The 21,324-nt window shown below is 34.2% G+C and overlaps 8 protein-coding genes and 3 pseudogenes across 11 annotated transcripts, besides 2 other annotated features; 7 read left to right on the forward strand and 4 right to left on the reverse strand.

Annotated features, from left to right (window-relative positions):
• The first annotated feature begins 6,725 nt into the window (after positions 1 to 6,725).
• Positions 6,726 to 6,827: a terminal%2Cinverted (terminal inverted repeat of Maverick-3 transposon ID:TVAGG3_0133690).
• Positions 6,726 to 21,324: part of a mobile genetic element that runs on past the window's edge.
• Positions 6,837 to 7,403, reverse strand: TVAGG3_0133700 (uncharacterized protein; the record flags this gene model as incomplete). The annotated part of the gene is made up of 1 exon (XM_001320533.1): positions 6,837 to 7,403. One exon carries the CDS (start codon positions 7,401 to 7,403, stop codon positions 6,837 to 6,839), a length of 567 nt encoding a protein of 188 aa, XP_001320568.1.
• Positions 8,188 to 9,122, forward strand: TVAGG3_0133710 (annotated as a pseudogene). Its single transcript has one exon. A coding segment is annotated over exon 1 (935 nt).
• Positions 9,162 to 10,340, forward strand: TVAGG3_0133720 (annotated as a pseudogene). Its single transcript has one exon. A coding segment is annotated over exon 1 (1,179 nt).
• On the forward strand, positions 13,366 to 13,902 carry TVAGG3_0133730 (protein of unknown function, DUF4106 family; the record flags this gene model as incomplete). The annotated part of the gene is made up of 1 exon (XM_051224028.1): positions 13,366 to 13,902. One exon carries the CDS (start codon positions 13,366 to 13,368, stop codon positions 13,900 to 13,902), a length of 537 nt encoding a protein of 178 aa, XP_051109014.1.
• Positions 15,340 to 15,975, forward strand: TVAGG3_0133740 (uncharacterized protein; the record flags this gene model as incomplete). The annotated part of the gene is made up of 1 exon (XM_051224029.1): positions 15,340 to 15,975. The coding sequence occupies one exon, from the start codon at positions 15,340 to 15,342 to the stop codon at positions 15,973 to 15,975; it is 636 nt and encodes a 211-aa protein (XP_051109015.1).
• Positions 16,012 to 16,431, forward strand: TVAGG3_0133750 (protein of unknown function, DUF4108 family; the record flags this gene model as incomplete). Its single annotated transcript, XM_051224030.1, has 1 exon — positions 16,012 to 16,431. The coding sequence occupies one exon, from the start codon at positions 16,012 to 16,014 to the stop codon at positions 16,429 to 16,431; it is 420 nt and encodes a 139-aa protein (XP_051109016.1).
• On the reverse strand, positions 16,448 to 16,908 carry TVAGG3_0133760 (annotated as a pseudogene). The gene has a single exon. A coding segment is annotated over exon 1 (461 nt).
• TVAGG3_0133770 (protein of unknown function, DUF4106 family) lies at positions 16,945 to 17,817 on the forward strand (the record flags this gene model as incomplete). The annotated part of the gene is made up of 1 exon (XM_051224031.1): positions 16,945 to 17,817. The coding sequence occupies one exon, from the start codon at positions 16,945 to 16,947 to the stop codon at positions 17,815 to 17,817; it is 873 nt and encodes a 290-aa protein (XP_051109017.1).
• On the reverse strand, positions 18,112 to 18,977 carry TVAGG3_0133780 (organellar and viral DNA polymerase type B; the record flags this gene model as incomplete). Its single annotated transcript, XM_051224032.1, has 1 exon — positions 18,112 to 18,977. A coding segment is annotated over one exon (866 nt), but the record flags the coding sequence as incomplete, so codon positions are not given.
• TVAGG3_0133790 (uncharacterized protein) lies at positions 19,589 to 19,789 on the forward strand (the record flags this gene model as incomplete). Its single annotated transcript, XM_051224033.1, has 1 exon — positions 19,589 to 19,789. One exon carries the CDS (start codon positions 19,589 to 19,591, stop codon positions 19,787 to 19,789), a length of 201 nt encoding a protein of 66 aa, XP_051109019.1.
• On the reverse strand, positions 19,818 to 20,438 carry TVAGG3_0133800 (uncharacterized protein; the record flags this gene model as incomplete). Its single annotated transcript, XM_051224034.1, has 1 exon — positions 19,818 to 20,438. One exon carries the CDS (start codon positions 20,436 to 20,438, stop codon positions 19,818 to 19,820), a length of 621 nt encoding a protein of 206 aa, XP_051109020.1.

The raw sequence follows: 21,324 nt of genomic DNA on the forward strand, positions 1-21,324 counted from the left end.
GCATAGACTGAAAATTGGTTCTCAATTTCAAAGAGATTTAAGGGTTCCGACTATAAATTTCAAGTGCGGCAATTATTCTTTTATTGAACCAACTCCTCTTACGTTCCAAAGGGAGCTTACTTTGAGAGTTAATTGCTTTAATTAAGAATTTAACTATCTAGTATTGTTTCTATTTCGTTTCGTAAAATGTTTGTATTGTATTAGTTTATTCATCAATATTTTCGTCAGAAGAAATCAATTCTAAAAGGGCTTTTTTCCCCTTTCTTATTTTCTACACATTTATCTGTTTATATCTTTAAAGAACTATCATCAGATTTCACAGATTACAATTTGTGCCAATATATGAGTATATTTTAAAAATTTGTTATCATATTGATGCGGGGATTTATTTTTGCCTCTAATTATTATTAATATAATATAAGTACAAGATGCTATACCTTTTATCATACAATAAATATAGGGAAATGAGTCAATGATAATCAATTTGGAAATCGCAAAGAAATTCTTTCTTATTCATGAATTAATTATATGTTATAATATTACGAATAGTGTAAGTCCAGTATTTACTATTAGATTTGTTTAAATTCATATTTCCCATACATGCGACTAATATCAGATAAAATTTCTTAAAAATCGCCAAATCCGGAGATTCATGGCGGCAATTTTTTTATTTTGGAGATTCTGGACAAGTTTAGTAAAATGACTTTAAATAGTTTTGTTAAGGGTTGACCGACGTCCATTCAATTTTTGAGAGGGCATTCAAAATTTATTGATATTAAGTATCAAATATCTCGTTATCTATAATTTTTTAAAACATGGTTGTTTCAGATAATGTTTTACCTTAATGAGATGTATGCAACGAGAATGAATTTTCGGTCACAATATTGTTCTATAAAAATTTCAAAATTTTTCGATTTTTCTTTCGATTGGAAAAATTTTTTATGGATAAATTTTTTACAGAAATACTATGGAATTTTTAGATAAAAACAGTGACATATCATGCATTATTGTACCCTTGATATAATGCAACAGATAAATCAGAAAAATAATGAGGTCGAAAAAACTCAAAAACGTTGACCGACCTCTTTTTATCAAAACACCGCTACACATCATAGATCATTTTGCAACAGCGCTCCTCCGCGAATTCGACATATTTAATAAATTAGCAAAAAAAGTATAAATCGTACTATTCGAATAGCACAATAGAAAGAATGAATATTAACAATTGTGTTTTTAGTGATGCGAAAAATTCCCAAACATATGGGGTTTCTCATATCCCGTCCCCTATCGTTTCCCCAATTCAATTTTTTTTGGAATTTTATTTTTTTTCCCGCCCATTTGAATTAAAAATGGGCGATTTTCGTTAATGTAATTGAAATATCATAAAATTAATACGTATTTTAGCTAATAATTCTATTTTTATACAATATTCTCTCATTAAATCAACATTTTTTTCTAATTTTAATTTTTAATTTTTAATTTCTTCATAATTTTAGCGATTTATGCTCATTATTAGCAAATAAATAATATATATAATATACTTATTTCATTTTATTCAGATAGGTCTTTGGGATTGGGATACCTTGTCCAAATTCAGAGGAAGTTTGAGAGGTTGGGATGGGGTAGCCCATATTCAATTATCCCAAGTGTACTCCACGAATTTAAAATTATATTATATTATTGATGACATATCTAAATTTATCGATAAAAATTTCAATGCGTACACAATTTTTTTTGAGAAAATTCTTTTTTTTTTTACTTATTTTCATTCATAAAAGCTCACGTGAACTTAATTAACAACTGAGACATTTCCTATGAAATCATTTAATGCCGTCAAAATAGACATGTCTAAGCTGTTTTGAGTGACTTTCGCTCGATGTCTGATGCAATATCAGACATCGAGCGAAAGTCTCTCATATTGGCAACACATCCATACGATCAATACTATAGCTACGAATTACAAGCCTGTTTGGGCAATTTTTGGCCGAGTTCTGATTTTTCATTAGATCTCGAGCGAAAGTCTCTCAAATTGGCTGCCAGTTCATAAGAGTGAAACTCTAGCTACGAATTAGAAGCTTGCTTGAGAGACTCTCGCTCGCGTTGGGATCTGCATCAGAACTCGAACGAAAGCCTCTCAAAGTGGTAAGACCTGCTCATTGTTGAGCAGGAGCTGCGTAATGTGTTCGAGTAGAGTGAGGCTCTTCTAAGATCTTCCTTGTGATTGGAAGAAATTAGAAGAGTCTCACTCTACTATTTTGTAATTGTATGCCCTGGCCTTTGAGTGACCAGGGCTGCGTAATGTGTTCGAGTAGAGTGAGGCTCTTCTAAGATCTTCCTTGTGATTGGAAGAAATTAGAAGAGTCTCACTCTACTATTTTGTAATTGTATGCCCTGGCCTTTGAGTGACCAGGGCTGCGTAATGTGTTCGAGTAGAGTGAGGCTCTTCTAAGATCTTCCTTGTGATTGGAAGAAATTAGAAGAGTCTCACTCTACTATTTTGTAATTGTATGCCCTGGCCTTTGAGTGACCAGGGCTGCGTAATGAATTCGAGTAGGATTGTACAATAGCTCGGCAAACGCCGAGCAAATTGATATAAACGTACATCCCACAAAAAATGGATTGTCAAAATTTATCCCAAATTTTACAAAACCGCAGCGGTTATGACATCCCAGGGCTAAAAAAATTCGGAAACTCGCATCTCTAGTGTTTTTGATGATTAAAGGTTTGAAAAAGATAGTTTGAAAATAAATTTTTTTGTTATGATTTTTTTCTATAAAAATTTTCTTTATTTTTAAAAAACTCCTCCATTTTGGAATGTTGCTAGAATTACAAACGGCAAAAAGAATTAATTATTGCTGAATATATATTTATTCCGTTCCAAATTGAAGTGTTTTGCAAAATGAGAATAATATCCCAAAGTTTTTTTGTATTAATCTTATAATCAAAATATTGATTCCTAACACCATATATCCATGTGTAACAGATTTTATAGAATAGTAATTCAAGCTGAATTATTCAGATATTGAAATCTGATCAATATCTAATAATACAGATGGTATATTCAAATAGTTGTTTAAAAATGAATAGATTCTTTGTATAAAAATGAATATTTTGTCACAAACTTTATATCATTCCCATTATATTTATTTCAGTAAAATTTATTGGCACTATATACAATTTTGGAAAATTGAATATCATTTTATTACATATGTACTAATTTAATAAATGATCAAATTGCCAAAATCTTGAAATCGATTTCTAAAGTTGCTCAAAAATCGGAATACGTACAATTAATAATATCTTCATATGATGTTATTTGATTTGGTATACGAATTTTTTTCGCCGACATACCTTCTTGAAAAGATACGAACGATTTCGTTAATTTTTAAAAATTTGACATTGTTTATCTTAACAAATGAATGTTAATTCTATTTTTGTAGAAATTATCATCAAAAAACTGTTTTGTAAAATACGATTTCAATTGGAAAAAAGTAAAAAAAGAAATATGCATCAGAAATGAACCAAGTTTAGTTGGTGTCTAAATATTTGCTAGCATTGATTTTAACAACTGAGTTATAATATCGAAGCTGATGCGCGAGAATTTCAGATATTTAATGATTCACCATCCAGTTTCCATTCTTTGTATAAAAATAGGAGATTAAAATTTTCATTAATACTCCTAGTAATTTAAAAATAATAAAAATTCTTTTGATTTTTCAACATAATGGAAAAAAATATTAAAAATAATCGAACAAATTAGTAAACAAGACATTTATTTCACAATATTTCTCAATATTTCTAACGCTTACTGCGAGAATTCTAGTCAATGTATTTCATTCTTGGGAATAAAATAAATAAATTTGGTATTTTAATAGTTTGAAGCAACTACATTTAAAGAGGTTGCACAGGTGTTTTGCAGACAAGAAATAATAATCGCATGGGATTTGTAAATTTTAATTATATGAAATTGATTTAGACAATCGCGGTTAACAATAGAACAGTCTGCAAACAAATAGTATGGAAATCATTAACAATATGCAAAATCTAGAATGGATTGATGTTTATTGTAAATTTTATTCAATTACGGTAAATTTTGGAATTTTACGTGCTAAAATATATTGCAATCTAGGATTTGTAGTATTTGATACTAAAATAACGAATATTTTTGCTTGTTTTCTCGCATAATTTTAATATGATTGTAAAAAATTATGAGTTACGATCCTGAAAATCAATAATTTAACACCTCTCGACGAACCCTTTTAAATGGACACAAGTCAATTTTTTTGAGTTTTCGAGGGTATTTTACCAAGGCTGAAAATGAAAAAATCGGGAGGATTACGTCCTCTCAATTTAGGTCGGTCAACCCTTAAAAAAAACATGTCTGTTATGATTAAGTTCAATTTTGCTATTTTATTAAAAGTTCAGATATATGAAGTAATAAAACAAAAATTATAAGTATAATTGAAGAAAATAAAGAGATTTTTAAAATTTAATTACCCTACGTTCCCAACTTCTGGAAAACGGTTTTTCACCCTTATGATCAGTTTCAGACACTTTGGGAGTCTCCCAAACTTTGATATTTTGCATTATGATAGAGAAACGTGTCTAGTTTAACGCACAGTTGTTTTAAAGGCAAATGATGATATCACATGAAATTATCAAATTATCAAATTTTGAAGTACCAGTCCAAAGGGTTAATTAGATCCTACACAGATGTACGATAGTGAAACATATGTGTTCTTGATTTGAGAAGTCCTACTGATAGAGGTATGAATCTCACAGCTTTGTGTGAGTGTGTCTGACACTTGTATAGAGTGGAATATGCGCCGACATATATTATATAATAACATGTAGTTGATAATTATGAAAAAATAGAATTCGATGCGAATGATATTGAAAGTTGTTTTGTAATTTGATATTTTTCTTATATGTGTTAATTAGTAAATGGCTTGTTTGTTGTGATAGTACTGTGAAAAATGAAAGGTATTTTAAATTAAAAAATTGAGATTTTGAGATATCTCTAGAATTAAGAATTTATTATGTATTTGACTTTTATATAACTATGTGTAAAGGATCTCGATGTCTATATGCTTTAAATAAAATTAAATAAAATGAGATAAAAAATTAAAATGGACAAGAAGATATATGGAAATGTAATTTGTATTGTATTGGTTGTTGGCAAAATGATTTTAATACAGATTTAAGGATTTGGAATGGATTTGAAATTAAATGATTTTAATTCAAGGAGTAATAAGATTTTGAACTGGTTTTTATTTTGTGAATGTAAACTCCTTCCATAGGATATGTATTAGAAAGATCAATGTCAAACTTTTTGAAAGAATTGTTTTTTTGTTGAGCGATTTTCTCATATTTAATAATATATTTAAGTTGGCGCATCTTATGCCCTTCCAAAAATATGTATTAGAAAGATAAATTTTAAACTTTTTGAAAGAATTGTTTTTTTGTTGAGTGATTTTCTCATATTTAATAATATATTTAAGTTGGCGTATCTTACGCCCTTCCAAAAATATGTATTAGAAAGATGACTTATAATTTCATAAATTATTTTGTCCCGACGGTTTGAGCGGTTATCAGAATGGTTGCTTACACAATGCGTCAGCAAAATGTCGGTTGGGGTGCCCTTCTTGGCCTCCTGAGTACTCACCAAGATACCCCAGCTTCCGCAAAACACCTCCCTTAGGTGCGCATTACCTGACGGCATTATTTTGCAATTATTTCAAATTTTTTAGATGTCTTTTGTTAAAGTTTGTTAACTAAAGACTTGAAAACAGCTTACCGCTTCAAGCTGCTCTCTTCCCGGTTCCTCTGCCGCAATCTTCTGTTTGATTGTGCGCAAAGCTCTCCTCCTTGTGAACCATGGCTGATAGAAAGAACTGAAAGACAGGATAGGAGGAACATGCCGGTTCAAGTTAACTTGCAATATGCTTCTGATTAGTGATTTTAGATGAAAGATTAGCGAAATCGCATTTAATTTGGATAGAAGGATTCAATTTTATGAAGCAGGCTCGTAGGAAATATGCAGGAATAGCACAATCTTTTGCAATCACAACGCGATTGCAAAACTTCGACCGACAAGAGTGTATTGTGCACTCTTGTCGGTCTGCATGTCTCATTCCGGGAGACATTGTCACTGCATGTCTCCCAGAATGAGACAATCTTCTGCAATCAGAATGTGATTGCAAAACTTTGACCGACAAGAGTGTATTGTGCACTCTTGTCGGTCTGCATGTCTCATTCCGGGAGACATTGTCACTGCATGTCTCCCAGAATGAGACAATCTTCCGCATTCATAACTTGAATGCGGAAGTTTGACCGACAAGAGTGTATTGTGCACTCTTGTCGATCTAAATGTATCTTACAATCAAAGACACTTTCATACAATCTTTTCGAAGTTAAAAAAAATTTAATTATTTCTTTCTTTTGTTTATTAAATCGCCTTACTCACGTACTAATCTCTTTTAGAGACTCTATCGAGCTATCCCCACATATAAACCTGTGACAATAATACATATTTACTCTCTTCATATTCTGATCTCATGACACATTATCGCAAAAACTATAATTATACAACACATCTCATAAAGTCTCATTTTAGCCCTATCTAAGCGTTCAAAAACTATTTTCCACACGTAATCTGATTCTTCTGGCTCCGCTGATTCGATTTCTGCTGTCAGATCGTGAAAATATGCATCACATAAAGAAAAAAAAAAAAAAAAAAAAAAAAAAAAAAAAAAGGTAGTGGGGCTTCCAGGGGCTGCGCCCCTTCTAGCCCCGAAGATGTTTAGTAAAAAATGAGGTTTTTATTCGGAAAATTGTTAGTCTTCTGGTGTGAATTCGGAGGACTCTTCTTGGATTGAGTCTTGTATTTCCTCCTCCTCTTCTTCCTCCTCCATTGCTTCTGGGAAGAAGTCTTCTTCTGGGTCGAAGACATTATATAATGTGTAATTGAATGACACATTATATCTTTCTTTGAGTTCGCTCCTGACAAAGAACTTAGTTCCAGGAATACAGAAGACTTCTGTGCGTTGGAAAAGCTGATGTCCTGGAACAAATTTGGCAATTAGAGACTTCTTTTTTCCGAATTGTTCAGGAGTTTCCATGACGACAGTAACAACATCTCCATCTGCGAGGTCTTGTTGTTGTTCGGAAAGGTAAAGAGCAATGATATAAATGGTTGCTGCGTTGAATTCGAGAAAGTCGAATTCAAATTGTGTAGTCGTATAGCAGTCAAACCATTTTGTACAGTTGTCTCCGAACTCGTCAATGTATTCATCTTGGTCATATCCGTAACTAAAGACTTGGAATTCGGCAATTGTCTTGTCGAATGACCGTTGGATGTTACGAGGAAGATTTTGACGAACTTGGTATAAAGTTCTCAACATTATAAGCTTAGTAAATGTTGGAAAATACTGAACTAAGACATCGCTAAGCTCAATTGGACTTGGAATTGTCTTAGTAAGTTCAATTGAACTAGCAATTGCTTTGTTCAGAACTTCACAGAACTGAGTATTGTATATATCTGGTTGTGTGTTTTCTTCGGCGTCTTTGAGATATTTAGAGCAAATTTGTTGAAGAATTTCTCTTAATTCGCTGTTAGACTTTTTGGCGGTTATTCTAACAGCTGTGCCAGTTCTTGGAGGTTGTGGGGCTTTGGCTTTGGTTAGCGGTTGAGAATTGTTAATGTTGGCTTCCATTAGACAAAAATAAACTGTTTTTTTCGGACTACTCATAGAAAAGTTTAAAATAAACCGTTTTCGTCAACGGTAACCCCCTCTATTTTTTTATTTTATTTAATAGTTACCGTTGGCAAACCGTTCCATCTCAAATATTGAATGAACTATAAACGTTTTTTGTTTTCTATACATACTTTTTTGTCCAACGGTAAAACTTTTTACACAACGGTTTTTGAGAGTCGTCGCCGTTGACTTTTTTGTAGAGCACTCAAAATAGTACAGCTTTGTCCAGACAAGTAAGGGTCTATCGTCGCTACAGGAAAAGTTACAGGCGTTCCAAGGAAGTATACTTTGAGAAGCCTTTTTCCCTTATAGAATGAGATAGGACGGTTATTTTACAAAACTGACAACACTTTGACCGAGTAGTTTTTTGTGCTGAACAAAAAGTGTCATATAAACATCTGTCAAAAACCGCTTTTTAACTTCACTTAAAATGCCACGTAAGCTACGTAAGAATATACGTAAGAGGAAGAGAGCATTGAAACATCCAATAGTAAAACTGACACCACAACAACAGTTGCAACAACAAATGCTGAATGACCCCACTATGTTGCAACAAATGTCAAGCAATCCTATGCTTTTAAACCGAGTTGTTGGTGCACAGAGTGGAGGTTTAAGAGCGGCACTTTTAGCGAAAATGGCAGGCTATGGTGGAGCTGCAGACGGAACAGCATATAACCCTCAAAGTCAAATGAATTTGAGTTCACTCAAAAATCAAATAACAGATGTCAAAAAGTCAAGCATAGACATACAGAAGCAAATAAGTGAAAACGAAAAGAAACTAGAATATGACAGACACACAAAGAAACTCAATGAGTTAAACGTAGAGAAAAAGAAGAAAGAAGAACAACTGAAAGAACTAAGTACAGAGGAATATGCGAAAAAAGTGTCAGAAAAAGCAGCAGAAGTAGCAAAAATGGAACAAGATGTCATAAATTTGAAAAACCATACTACTCAATATAAAATACTGAAAGATGAAGAGATAAAACAAAAAGCCCTGAAGACATATATGGATAGCGATGAGTATAAAAAAGAAGTTGAAGCAAATGTAAAGGCAGAAAAACTTTTACAGTTGCAAAACCAAACCGTACAGTATGAAACTTAGCACAAGAAAGTAAAAATAACGACGCGGCTATGCAAAAGGCAATGAAAAGCGCAGAATATATAAAAGCTAACAATGACTGGTTAGATGCCCAAGCCAACGCTAAAGCAGCCCAACTCATAGGGTCAATAAGGACAAAAATACAAGCGGATGAAGATAGTTCAAATGAAGCTTTAACAAATGCTGACTTTAAGAACGCCTTCGAAGCTCTTCATAGTAAGGTGAAACTAGTGAACGACTTCTCATCTGGAAAGAAACTGAAGTCTGAAGGTTTCGACAAAGAGTTAAAAGAAGTAGCACAAAATATGACGAAAATAACAGATGCAGCAACGAGACAGGCAGTTCAAAGTGCCTATGACGCCGTTAGAGCAACTGTTGTGGAAAGTCAAGAAAAAGAGTTACAACAGACCAAAACAGACCTAGTAAATGCTTTCTTAAAAACGAAAAGTCAGGTAGGACATTATGCTGCAGATGGAACATATGTGCCAGCTGGTGGAACTTATATACCACCAAACCCTCCAAGAGAAGCACCTGCACCAGGACTACCTAACACATTTACATCGTCACATGGACATAGACACAGGCATGCACCACAACAACAACCAAAACCAACACAACAACCAACACAACAACCAGCACAGCAACCAGCACAAACAGAGCAAGGACATAAAAGAAGTAGAGAACAAGGAAACCAAGAATTCTTAAAAATGCTTAAGGAAGAGTATGGTTACCCAGATACTCTTGACTTTAGTGACAGATATAAAGAAGCTATTAGAAAGTTCAAGGAAGGAAATACTGACCCGAACCTATTTAGCTTTATGGCTCAGCACCAAATGGGATATAATTTCAAACCTGGAAAAATACAAGCTCGCTAAGGGATATGATTTAATAGCATATCATCCAAATGACATGAATGAATTTACTCCGAGATATTTGGTGTCAGAGCTAAATGATAATTCAACTCTCTTCATGAAACGCGTAAAAAATAGAGACGGAACGAAAAAAGAAAGGTTTATGAGTCCGGATGACTTAGATAGGGAACTTTTTAAAAACGGTCTCGGAATATATGAAATGCCAGCAGATGAGGTACAAGAAACTCCACAGGAAGAAGTTCAGATACAACCAGACATGGAAGAAATAGTTCAGCAACAACAGCTAGAAGAGCCTGAAGGAAACGAACAAGTCACTCCTTTGGAAACTAACTTCACAGAACTAGATGAAGATTTGGAACAGCCGAAAAATCTTGACCCTCAACAAGAGTATGCGGAGAATATGGAATATTTCCAAGAGTCTAAAAAAAATTCGGCTGACATAGTAGAAGAATATCGAAAAATGTTTGCCGACATACAAAAGACTCCAACATCAGATGAAAATATCCAGCATAGAATGGAAGAACTGAAAAAAAATGTACACAAATACAACAACCCTTTTTACTTACGAGCATTTAACGTTCAATCTTCGGATGAACTCGGTGAAGATAAAAGGTTAAATTTCAAGAAAACATATAGAAATGAAACATTGTTTAAAGTTCATTCAGAACCTAACCAAGATGGAAACAAACCTACTTTTGTTTCTGCAGACGATGGAACTACAATGAGATGGGGTCATAAAGCTAATCCAGATAGGTGGTTCATAAACTTACAACCACAATTCCAAGAAGTTGTAGACGCAATGGAAGTCAATGGTGAACCAGATATAGCTGGTATTTTAAGCGCGGCTTTAATGCCATTGAAAGATATGAAAGATGCAGATATTTTGGACCAGTATGAAATGAACATGGCTGATGGAAATATAACACCTGACGTTCTAGAACATTTATCTCAAAGAACTACACAGAACCATAGAGATGGTATATTTGGCGAAGAGTTTAGAAAGAAAGTTATGGACAGCGAAGGAAGAGAACCTATTGTACATGACCTTGCAAACGAAAGTTTACAAAATGTCATAAAAACTTACTTTGCAGACAATGAACCGAGAAGGGATGAATATTTAAGAAAACTCAAATGGACAGTACCAAATGAAATGTTAGTATTGAAAAACATGTTCCTTGACAAAATAAAACCAACTACAGAAATAAACGACGCAAGACTGAAAGATTGGGTAAAAGCTTTCCCATTCACAAAAGATATTGTTGGTAACATGGAAAGAAAACCAGAATGGCTACAAAAACATATATTTGGAAACGAGCATATTCCATATGGACAGGCACTGTTTGAAGAGCTTGAACCAGAAACTCAGGAAAGAGTCATGCAAACAATACGCGAAGACTCAAATACAGACTATGACAAACTCTTTCTAGGATATAGGTTACCTGAGATGGGCGACCAGAGCCAAAAGGCAAAAAGGACATGGGAAATTTGCAACATACTAGATGAACATAATGCAAAGATGCAACAACTTCAAGCAGAGGGCAATGAAGGAAAAAGAAGAGTTAAAAACTCAGTCAGGAAGAAAGTAAAGCTTGGTCGGAGTGGGTTCTATTATGACATATAAATCCAACTATTCTATATTTTTACTCATATGAAATGTACGCCGCTCAGAATATAACGCCAACAGTTTTGGATGCCATGAATGGAAATGTTTCCGAATGGTATAACGAATGCGACAATGCCATTAGAAGGTCAGAAATAGTTCCTGGAACTTACGAATATACAACTGCTGTTTCTTATGGAAACGTAGGTGAGTTTGGAGAAGGTTCTTCAACAACAGTAGATATTGCTTGCGACAGGTTTCATATAATTTCTATTGACAACTCTTTCTTATACGTGGAACAAGACATTGAAATAAAACCTTCTGCCAAGTTGTCTGACAAGAAAGGTTGCAATGGAATTTTCTATGTCGGATACCAATATGCTCCAGAAGTTTTCATGGGATATAAGATATATTCTAACTCTGACTTAGTTCAAACAGTAACATGGGCAAACTATGAATGGTTCGCTTTGAGAAACTCAGTACAACCACAAGCTAGAGAACAAACAGACCAGTATGCAACTATTGAGAAAATAAGAAGACTTGACCCTAACGTTCCAGGAGTTTATGTTAACCTTTCTGGACAAACTGCAGCAGCAGTAACCAAAGTAAAACTGAAACTTAGAGTTCCTTTGTCATCTTTCCTCATCTTCAGGTTTTTAAGATACTTGCCAAACTGGGCAGGAAAAATTTCTATCGAACTTACTCCAAGCAAAAATAACTTAGTCATTGCACCAACACAAGACCCATTCACTCTTACAGAAGTAGTGGGAGCAAATCAAACGTCATTCGCCGAATTTTGCAAAGACAAAGTTGACTTAGACTTTGGTTTCTCAAACCTCAACACTGAAGTAAACTACTACTTCAATGCTGCTGGAACTGCTTGGGACCCAGTTAAGTTCACATGCGAAAAGTTTGAATGCAAGAGAATAGAAAGCAGACTTGCAGTCTATATGTTGGACCCAGATATTTCAAATGCTTTAGCTGCCAAATATATTGCAGTTCCACTTATGTTCCCTATACACCAAATATCTGTCAAAGACTTTGCAGGTGAAGTTGGAAACCAAAGTGCTGACCCAGGTGCAAGAACAGATATTGCTTTAACAACTGCAATGAAACATGCAGATACTATGTTTGTACTGTTCAGACGAACTATAAATGACTATTCTTGCTTCTACAACCCTGGTATTAAATACCATATAAACATAGATGGCAAATACTATCCAAGAGAAGAATATTCTACAGTTGAGGATATGAGGTCATACAACTTGACATTAGATGCTATGAACTTTAACAACAACTTCACAACAACCATTAACCCTGAAATGCAAAGTTCTATTATGCCATATGTGAAAGTATGGACTCATACAGGAGCTCAAAAACTCAATATACAAATGGAGACCGTTCAAACTTTTGGCTTGGCATTCCATTTGCTGACTCAGAAGACTTTATGGGTGGTATTTCAACTGTTGGTACAGTTCAAATACAATATACTGGTGACAGAGACGGTCCAGATGAACTTGAGAGCAAAGAAGTTTACAAAACCAATAGCACTTTTCACGGAAGATGCTCTTTTTGAAAATTCGTTCGATGAAACCTGCTGGGGCTCCTCAGATTGGCATAACGACAGCTTCCATCGAGCAGATTTTGGCAGCAGGTCAGTAAGTTGTTCTTGAACTGACTTCTCTCCGTCAAATATTGACAGTACGCCAGTTTTGATATAATATTGTATTATAAACTTACCTTTAGAAATATCGGTCAGTTTTGTTGTTATATTTTTGTCTGCTTCAAGAACTTTCACCATCTCGTTATACCAACTTTCTTTGCTTTATGAAAATATTTTGGTTCAGCAAAGACTGCTATTCTATAACATTTTCCATTGTTTGTATAAAGAACTATTCTGTCAATGAACTTGTATTGTTTGTGTGTGTAAACTTTGTTTTGCTTCAATTCGAAGAGATACTCAAATACGTCCATCTTTTTATTCTAAGTAAAATGTCATTTCCGAAAAATAGAAGCGTAAGTGTTTCAAAAGGTTTAATGGCGGTGGCAGATGTGAAGTTAAATTCACCAACTCAAACAAACAGTCAAAGTGTTGTTGTCAATGTCAAAGAAAGAGATGTTGAAGTGGGGAAACCATACGAAGACGAAGATGGTATAACAATTGTTCCTGTAAAAGAACAACCAACATACCCTGAAGTTAGCAGAGACTTAAGTTCTGTTGCAGATATTCGAAACGACTACCAACAACTTAAAGACAAACTTAAAACTCAGGAGAAGATTTGTCAAGCTTTGGGTATAATGTTAAACTTGGTCGAACACAACCCTGTAAAAGTGAACTCATATGTCATCGCACCTCATGAAATTTTGAAAGAACTATTGAAACTTTTGACAGAGGCAGACGATATAAACATCAAAGAAATAGAACCCGACATTGCTTGCTGTGGTGTTTCATATAATGTCATTGACAAGATATACGTTATGAAAGGAGGTGAAACGTTGAACTTAAAATATAGTTTCCCAGACGTCATAAAAATATTTGACGACCACAACATTTCATTAAAATTTAGTTGCTAAGTAAATGGCAGAAGACATAGTGTTTATACTATTACGACTAAAAAACCCTGAGTCATATAATTCTATAACAACAAACTTACAAAGTCCTCAAGGACGATATTGTAAACTAACTTAAACACAATGACGACTAAAGCCTGTTTTGCTCTTTTGACACCAGAAGATTTTATTGTTGTGAATGGTAAAAAATACTCCTTTGAAGATACTTACTCAGATATACCACCAACAGGTTTTGTTGACTTATTTAATACTTTAAGGACGGATGTAACATGTGCTGCAACTAGAGCAGGTTTCATTATGTTTGGATGTCCGACTGAGTTTACTATAAACGATATGAGCTATAATACAAAACTTATATCTGGTTTTTACTACCAACATTTCCTATAACAGGAAAAGGTGTCATACAAGGAATGTCTGTTCCATTGACTTTAAGTACACCTATTTTATATATTGTTTCAAACTTAGGTTCAAAGTGCTATTCGAATGTCGACAGAAACTACTATGACCAAAAGATACTTATGCGTATAAACAACACTTTCTCTGCTGGTTTGCCTATTGTTCATTCGAATGCAGAATTTTCAACCTTTAGTGAACTCAAACACTTTGGCAAGTATAACTTGACATTAGTTGACGCAAACTTTGTTCCTGTAAAACTTTTATGTCCTATGTATTTGTCAATGACGGCAGAAAGTTTCGAATTGGAAGATGCAACTGGTGAAAGTATTGTATTACAAGAACAACTTCAACAACAAATAGCTCAAGAACAACAAATGCAACAAATGGAACAAATGCAACAACAAAGTCAAGAATAAAAAAATATTTTTTTTTTATTTTATAAAAATGTACAGAATAGACGTTTCAGATTTTTATGACTTCCAAGCGTTCAGAAATATGTGTCCATTTCGAGACTATAACAAAGCAGTCGAGAATTTGAAACGTTTAGTCATTTATGTCGACTCTGCCCCAGAATGTTATGTTATGAAAGAATGGGATGTTGTCTTTAACAAACCAAGAGCAACAATAGTTTCAGAACAAGAATGTAGACAGAAACTTAAGAAAATAAAAGTCGTACAAGTTGGCATGAAGATGTTAGATGCTTGGGATATCTTATTGTCAAAGTTAGAAGATTTTTCAGTTCGTGGTATAAAGTTCTATACACCTTCTCCAAACTTCTATTCTATCTTCACTGGATATAAATATGAACAAGTAGAATGGAAAGAAAATATTATAGAAGCTTGGTTAGACCATGTCAAAGAAATTATATGCAATGGAAACGAAAGAGTCTATGAGTATATCTTATGTTGGTTTGCAAACATCTTACAACATCCAAGTGCTAAAAATGAAACTGCTCTCATTATAATTGGAAAACAAGGAACAGGTAAGAATACTTTCTTTACAGATATTTTGTGCAAACTGTTAGAGGGCTATTCGAATCCGAATATGACAAACTTAGAAAACATCTGCGGTAAATTTAACTCTTCAATAGAGAATATGAAACTTATAGTATGTAACGAACTTCAAAGTATAGATACAACAAAAGTTTTGAACTCAGATGCTTTGAAGAGTCTTATAACAGACAAAGTTGGAGTTGTTGAAAGAAAATATAAAGACCAAAGAGTTTGTGAAAATGTTGCAAACTTCATTATGGTTTCAAACAATGCTGTTCCGATGAAGTTAGAAAGTTCTGACAGAAGATATGTAGTTGTCAGAACGTCAGATTCTCATATGCAAGATACAGAATATTTTGACGACTTAGCAGAAACTTTGACATCTGACTTTTACAACCACTTGTTCTCATACTTTATGACATTAGATATTTCTAAGTTCAATCCAAGACAAATTCCATATACCGAAGAAAGACAAACATTGTTAGAAGCAAACAAGAGTGTATATGAACTGTTTATAGATGAGACTAACTTTGAGTGTTTAGATGAAAGGTCATTGTACGATGAATATAAACAGTATTGTCAAGAGTATGGTTATATGACAGCGTCTAAACGAACATTCTTGGCAAATGTCAAAAATCTTTTAGACGTACAGAACGGCGTATATACAAAGAAAAATTTTTATGAGTAAATTTTAAAAACAGTATTTTTTTATCCGATAGAAAAGATGACGAAATATATTTCAGTAAATAAGTACATGACAGGACTTAAAGAAGAACTAGACCCATTCGCATATTTGAATGTTTACTTCTACAATTTTGAAAAGTCTACATTTGACAAAATTTGGAACATTGCACCAGTTAAGTTTGCTGTTGTTAGAAAAAGTGGTGCAACTTTTGAAGACTTAGACATAGAAGGTTTGTTAGCAGTCAAAGAAAATTTTGACAGAAAGTTCTCAAAACTCGAAGAAGGTAAAGCATACAAACTTGTTATACCTTATGAACCAAAGAAAGCAGACGACTATGAATATTATGAGTCTAAGATAGTTGAAGTTCAAGGTAAATTGGGTAAAAAGATTTTAGAGTCTAAGCCAGTGTTTGCTCCGAAAGAGGAAGAGAACATTGACATTGACCCAGAAATGTTCTAAAAATAAAATTTTATTTTTACATGTCAAATTTCTTTTTCTCTGGAATTGGTTCAGGTTCTTTCTTCTCTTCTTCTACTTTCTTTTCTTTCTTTTCTTTCTTTCTTCTTTCTTCTTTTCTGGTGGAGTTATGTCAAATTTCTCCGAACCATATTTCTGTAAAAGTTCTTTGTCCTTTAATAGCTCTTCTATTCTGTTTTCTATTTCATCTTCAAGAACAGCGCATGTGTCTTCTTTGCATTCTAAGAACTTTTGTTGGACTTCATCTTTCCAATCGGCGTCATCTCTGTCAACAAGTCTGTCATTGACAAATTTTAAGACTGCTCTTTGTAATGTTTTATGGTTCTTGTCATATTCCCAGAAACAGAACTTTAGAACAAATTCACCTTTCTTGTTTACACTATGTAAGATTTTATGGTCGACAGATGTTTTGCTGTCAAAAAGTTTGTCTCGAATATAGATAGCGAAATCGCTAGACATTTTCTAAAAGATAAAATTTTTAATTTTTCTAAAAATATGTTAGAAAAAAAGTTTGCTGACATTGACAAGAAATTTGAGAATGTTTTAAACAAGAACAAGAGGAAGTTAGAAAATGCTCAGATAAAACCCATACATGACAAGTTCTTATTTGCTCAGAATGGTATAACAGGTCTAATTGCACCACCTGGGTCGGGTAAGACTTTCACTTATCTTAAAATGGCTGCACAACAACAAGAACTAGATGAGAAGAACCCATTCTATGAGTTAGTAGTCATTTGTAGTACTTCTGGTCAATTTGACCAAACCGTAAATTCGTTCAAAGATATTATAAAAAAGTCTAAGTTAGTATGTATAAAAGACTCTGAGTTGTTAGATTGGATAAAGAAGTACCAAAGAAGAGTTTTGAAGTACAATGCTATAAATGAGTATGTCAATTCGAAGTTTAAAGACCCAAATGAGGAAATGCAGAGAATATTAGAGAAGAAACACTTCAGAAACAAACAGAAAGAGATAGAATACATTTCGAAGAAATTGCAATCTTACGATTGGAAGACTTACCCTCATAGATGTCTTCTTATTTTAGATGACTTTGCTTCTCATCCTTTGTTAAAGAACAGAGAACAAGATATGTGTCGAATTCTTAAGAAGCTCAGACACTTTAACATCTCAGTTGTCATTTGTGTACAGACAGCAAAGAGTTTAAGTAAGGATGTAAAGAGAATACTTACTGATATCATACTTTTCCCTGGATTGTCCGAAGACGATTTCATGGAACTTATGAAAGAGTCCATGGCAGGTAAGTTTGACAGACATGAACTATGGGAGAAGTACAAAGTCATACAAGACCCTCATACTTCTTTCAGAATTCATATCTACGCGAACAAAGTTCAAATTGTAAAAAGTCAATAAAAATAATGTTTAGGGTAGAAGGTTAGATATACCCTCTTTTCTACCCTCTTTTCTACCCCAGTTATTTTATAAGCGTTTTACATGGTAAACGTTATTTTTAAAATTTTGTGAAAACTCAACGGTTTGACACATGCCCTAAAAATTATTTTACTCATGAATTTTCATACGGAATTCAGCAAAAATATATTTTAGGGTAGAAGGTTAGATATACCCTCTTTTCTACCCTCTTTTCTACCCCAGTTATTTTATAACCGTTTTACATGGTAAACATTGTGAATTCGTGAAATTCTAAACAATTTCGTAGCTTCTATTTCTTCTGTCAGTACATCGAATGTTTTAACTATGCCGAATGTTTCTTTATATTTCTTCTTGACATCAGATAGAAGGAAATCGTCAGCTGTTGGATAGTTTTTGTTCAGAAATGTCAACATGTCCATTTTATCTTCTGCTGGTTTCTCTACTTCTTTCTTTAAGTCAGCATAGTCGTTTCGCATACGTTCTATCTCTTTGACGGAGTAGTTATATTTCCTCATTGCTGCTTTACATTTTGAACATTGTGGGTTCATTTTAGCATTGTACATTGAAATCTTACCTGCTAGTATGACTAAGGCGTCAATTGCTCTCTTTAACTCAAAAGTTGCGGGTTTTATCTGTTCATTCCATACCTTACCTCTTCTATCTTTATCTCTTATCTGCCATACACATTTTGCAACTAACGAAACAAAGTTGTCGTAGGTCTTAAACTCCCCAGATTTGTATATGTCAGAGATGTTCTTATATACCATATCGCAATCTTTGTCCATGACTTTGTGGTTGCAATGAAATCCAAGAAACTCATAATTTACCTTTCGTATGAACTTCTTTATTTCTACTGAGTCAGTTGCTTTGACTTCTATTTCATCGAATTCTGGAATAGTAAGCTTTTGTTGTTGGATTTCAGGAAGTTTAGGTAAATGGTCAATAATATCCTGCATTTCATAAAGATACTGTTCATTTGTTTCATCTTTCGCACTACAGTCTAAATTACTTGTTAAAAGTTCCTGCTTTATCTTCTGGATTTCTGTTTCGAAAGTATATGAAGAAGGAATGAAGTTTTTCATCTCTACTAACATAGATGTTGGATTCATGACTAAAGAGTTTGGTGCTGTTGTTGCTAACATGTTCTTACAATAAAAATAAAAAAATATTTTTTTAAAAAAACCAACTTTATTTTTTATTTCGGGAAAACTCATGACAAATTCAAGAGGGTAGAAAAGAGGTTAGAAAAGAGGTTATATCTAACCTTCTACCCTAAAATATATTTTTGCCGAATTCATGAGTTTTGGTTGAAAGAATACGGTGGAGCCAAAAGTGGCTCGACCTCAAAACAAGCATTTTCTGTATAAAATTCATGAAAATTCATGAGGTTAGAAAAGAGGTTAGAAAAGAGGTTAGATATACCCATCTACCCTAAATTATATTTTTGCTGAATTCAGCAACAAAATTCAAATTGTAAACGGTTTAATAGAAAAAGTGTTATTTTTTCATGTCCGAAGACTCGAAGGTGCAACACTTCCAAAATACCGACGAACTCAGAAGAGCAGCATGGCAGTATGTTCTTGACAACTTCTTTGAGTTCTCCAGGAACACCTTGGAAAATGCTGAAGAACTCCGACACAGAGAATTTGGAGAAATTGCACTCCAATACTACCTTGACAAACAAAGGGTAAACAAAGGGTAAACAAAGGGTAAAATAAGACTAAAAACTTAACGTTTAAAAAGTGACATTTTTATGAGCTCCGAGTCACCGAGAAAACTTGGTCAGATGTTAGCAGCTTACTTCCCTGAGGAGGATGGAAGCGTTACATACGTAAGGTTCAAAAACAACGAACCTGGAATTGCGTACCAAATTCGCAATTACATGACCATGGAAGAGTACGAAAGGTTCCTACAAGAGAAACCAGCTCTAAACAACTCAGAAAAGAAAGAGTAAAAAGTTTAACTCGTAATTGTTTATTTTTTTACTTGTATGGGCAAGCTGCAAGAATGAAGTCGACTATCTCGGTCTTTGTCTTGACCAGTTGGACTGCTCTTGCGAGTACGTCTGTTTTACGGTCTCCAGCTGGTGTCTGACCTTCGTAATTGCGCATGTTCTTGAGAGCTCCAACTGTAAATGGTTGTAGGATGAAGAGTCTCTCAGACTGCTTGAGGTAGTCGTCTCTGTCTTTGACCGAATCTGTGGTACGAGTCGAATCGGTCGACCTTAGGGAAGAGACTGAAAGCCTGTCGTCTTCCATAGGGGCTGTGGCATACTCTTTGCGTAAACGGTTCAGACCTTCTTCGAACTCTTGGTCTCTCTTCGATTGGGATTGAGATTGGAATTGGGGTGGAGGGTTTGACATGAACATCCAAGGGTTAGGGAAGTAAGGCATGGGTTGAGGAGGGTAGTTTGGAAAGCCTTGTGGTGGGTAGTAACCTTGAGGTGGGTAGTAACCTTGAGGTGGAAATTGGTAGTAATTCGGAGGTCCTTGTTGGAACTGAGGTTGCTGTGGGTAGCCTTGTGGAGGTGGAACCTGTTGTGGTGCTGGAGCATGCTGTTCTTCTGGCTGTGGAACGGGTTCAGTAGGTGGGACGTCGGACATTCGTTTGTGTCTTAACCGTCTTTGTTCTGAAACAATATAATATTGTCTTGAAAAAGTACAACATTGTCTTGAAAAAGTACAACATTGTCTTGAAAAAGTACAACATTGTTCTGAAAAAGTTCAACATTGTCTTGAAAAAGTACAACATTGTCTTGAAAAAGTACAACATTGTTCTGAAAAAGTTCAAGACTTGTTCTGAAAAAGTACAGCTGTACTCAAATTTGAGAGACATTGTTCTGAAAAAGTTCAACATTGTCTTGAAAAAGTACAACATTGTCTTGAAAAAGTACAACATTGTCTTGAAAAAGTACAACATTGTCTTGAAAAAGTACAACATTGTCTTGAAAAAGTACAATATTGTACTGACTCAGTATGGAGCTTGACCCCTTAGACGAAGCAATTTATCTAATTGAGGTAAATGAAACCGTGAAGGAATATCTCAGCAAGTGCAAACCAAGCAAGTCCATTGGCTTCTGGTTGTCCAAGAATAGTGTCTTAAAGTTGGAAATTGAAACAGGTGTTGCAATTCAAGTTCCAGAAGGCACTGCATTCGATGATATTAAGGATGTGAAGAAAGAAGCCCTCTTGAAGTTCTTCATGAAACGTCCTTGGATACTACTTCCATATCGTGAGAGCCCAATTCCACGAATTACACAAATTCTCAGAGCACTACTTCACTACTCTGGACAGCCGTTCTTCATAACCTCAGAAGGCGACATCCAACCAATTCAGTAAACATCTCATTTTAACTTCACTTTTTTTATGTTTTTACTCACACTCGTACTCAACAGGTTTGTGTACAACTATTTCAACTGTGAACCTTGTATTGACCGGTCTTCCTGCAAATGCAAGTTCGGTCAATACACAATTTATGGTGGCAAGAAAG

This window comes from Trichomonas vaginalis, chromosome IV (genome assembly GCF_026262505.1).
Source record: "Trichomonas vaginalis G3 chromosome IV, whole genome shotgun sequence".
Lineage (NCBI taxonomy): Eukaryota > Parabasalia > Trichomonadida > Trichomonadidae > Trichomonas > Trichomonas vaginalis.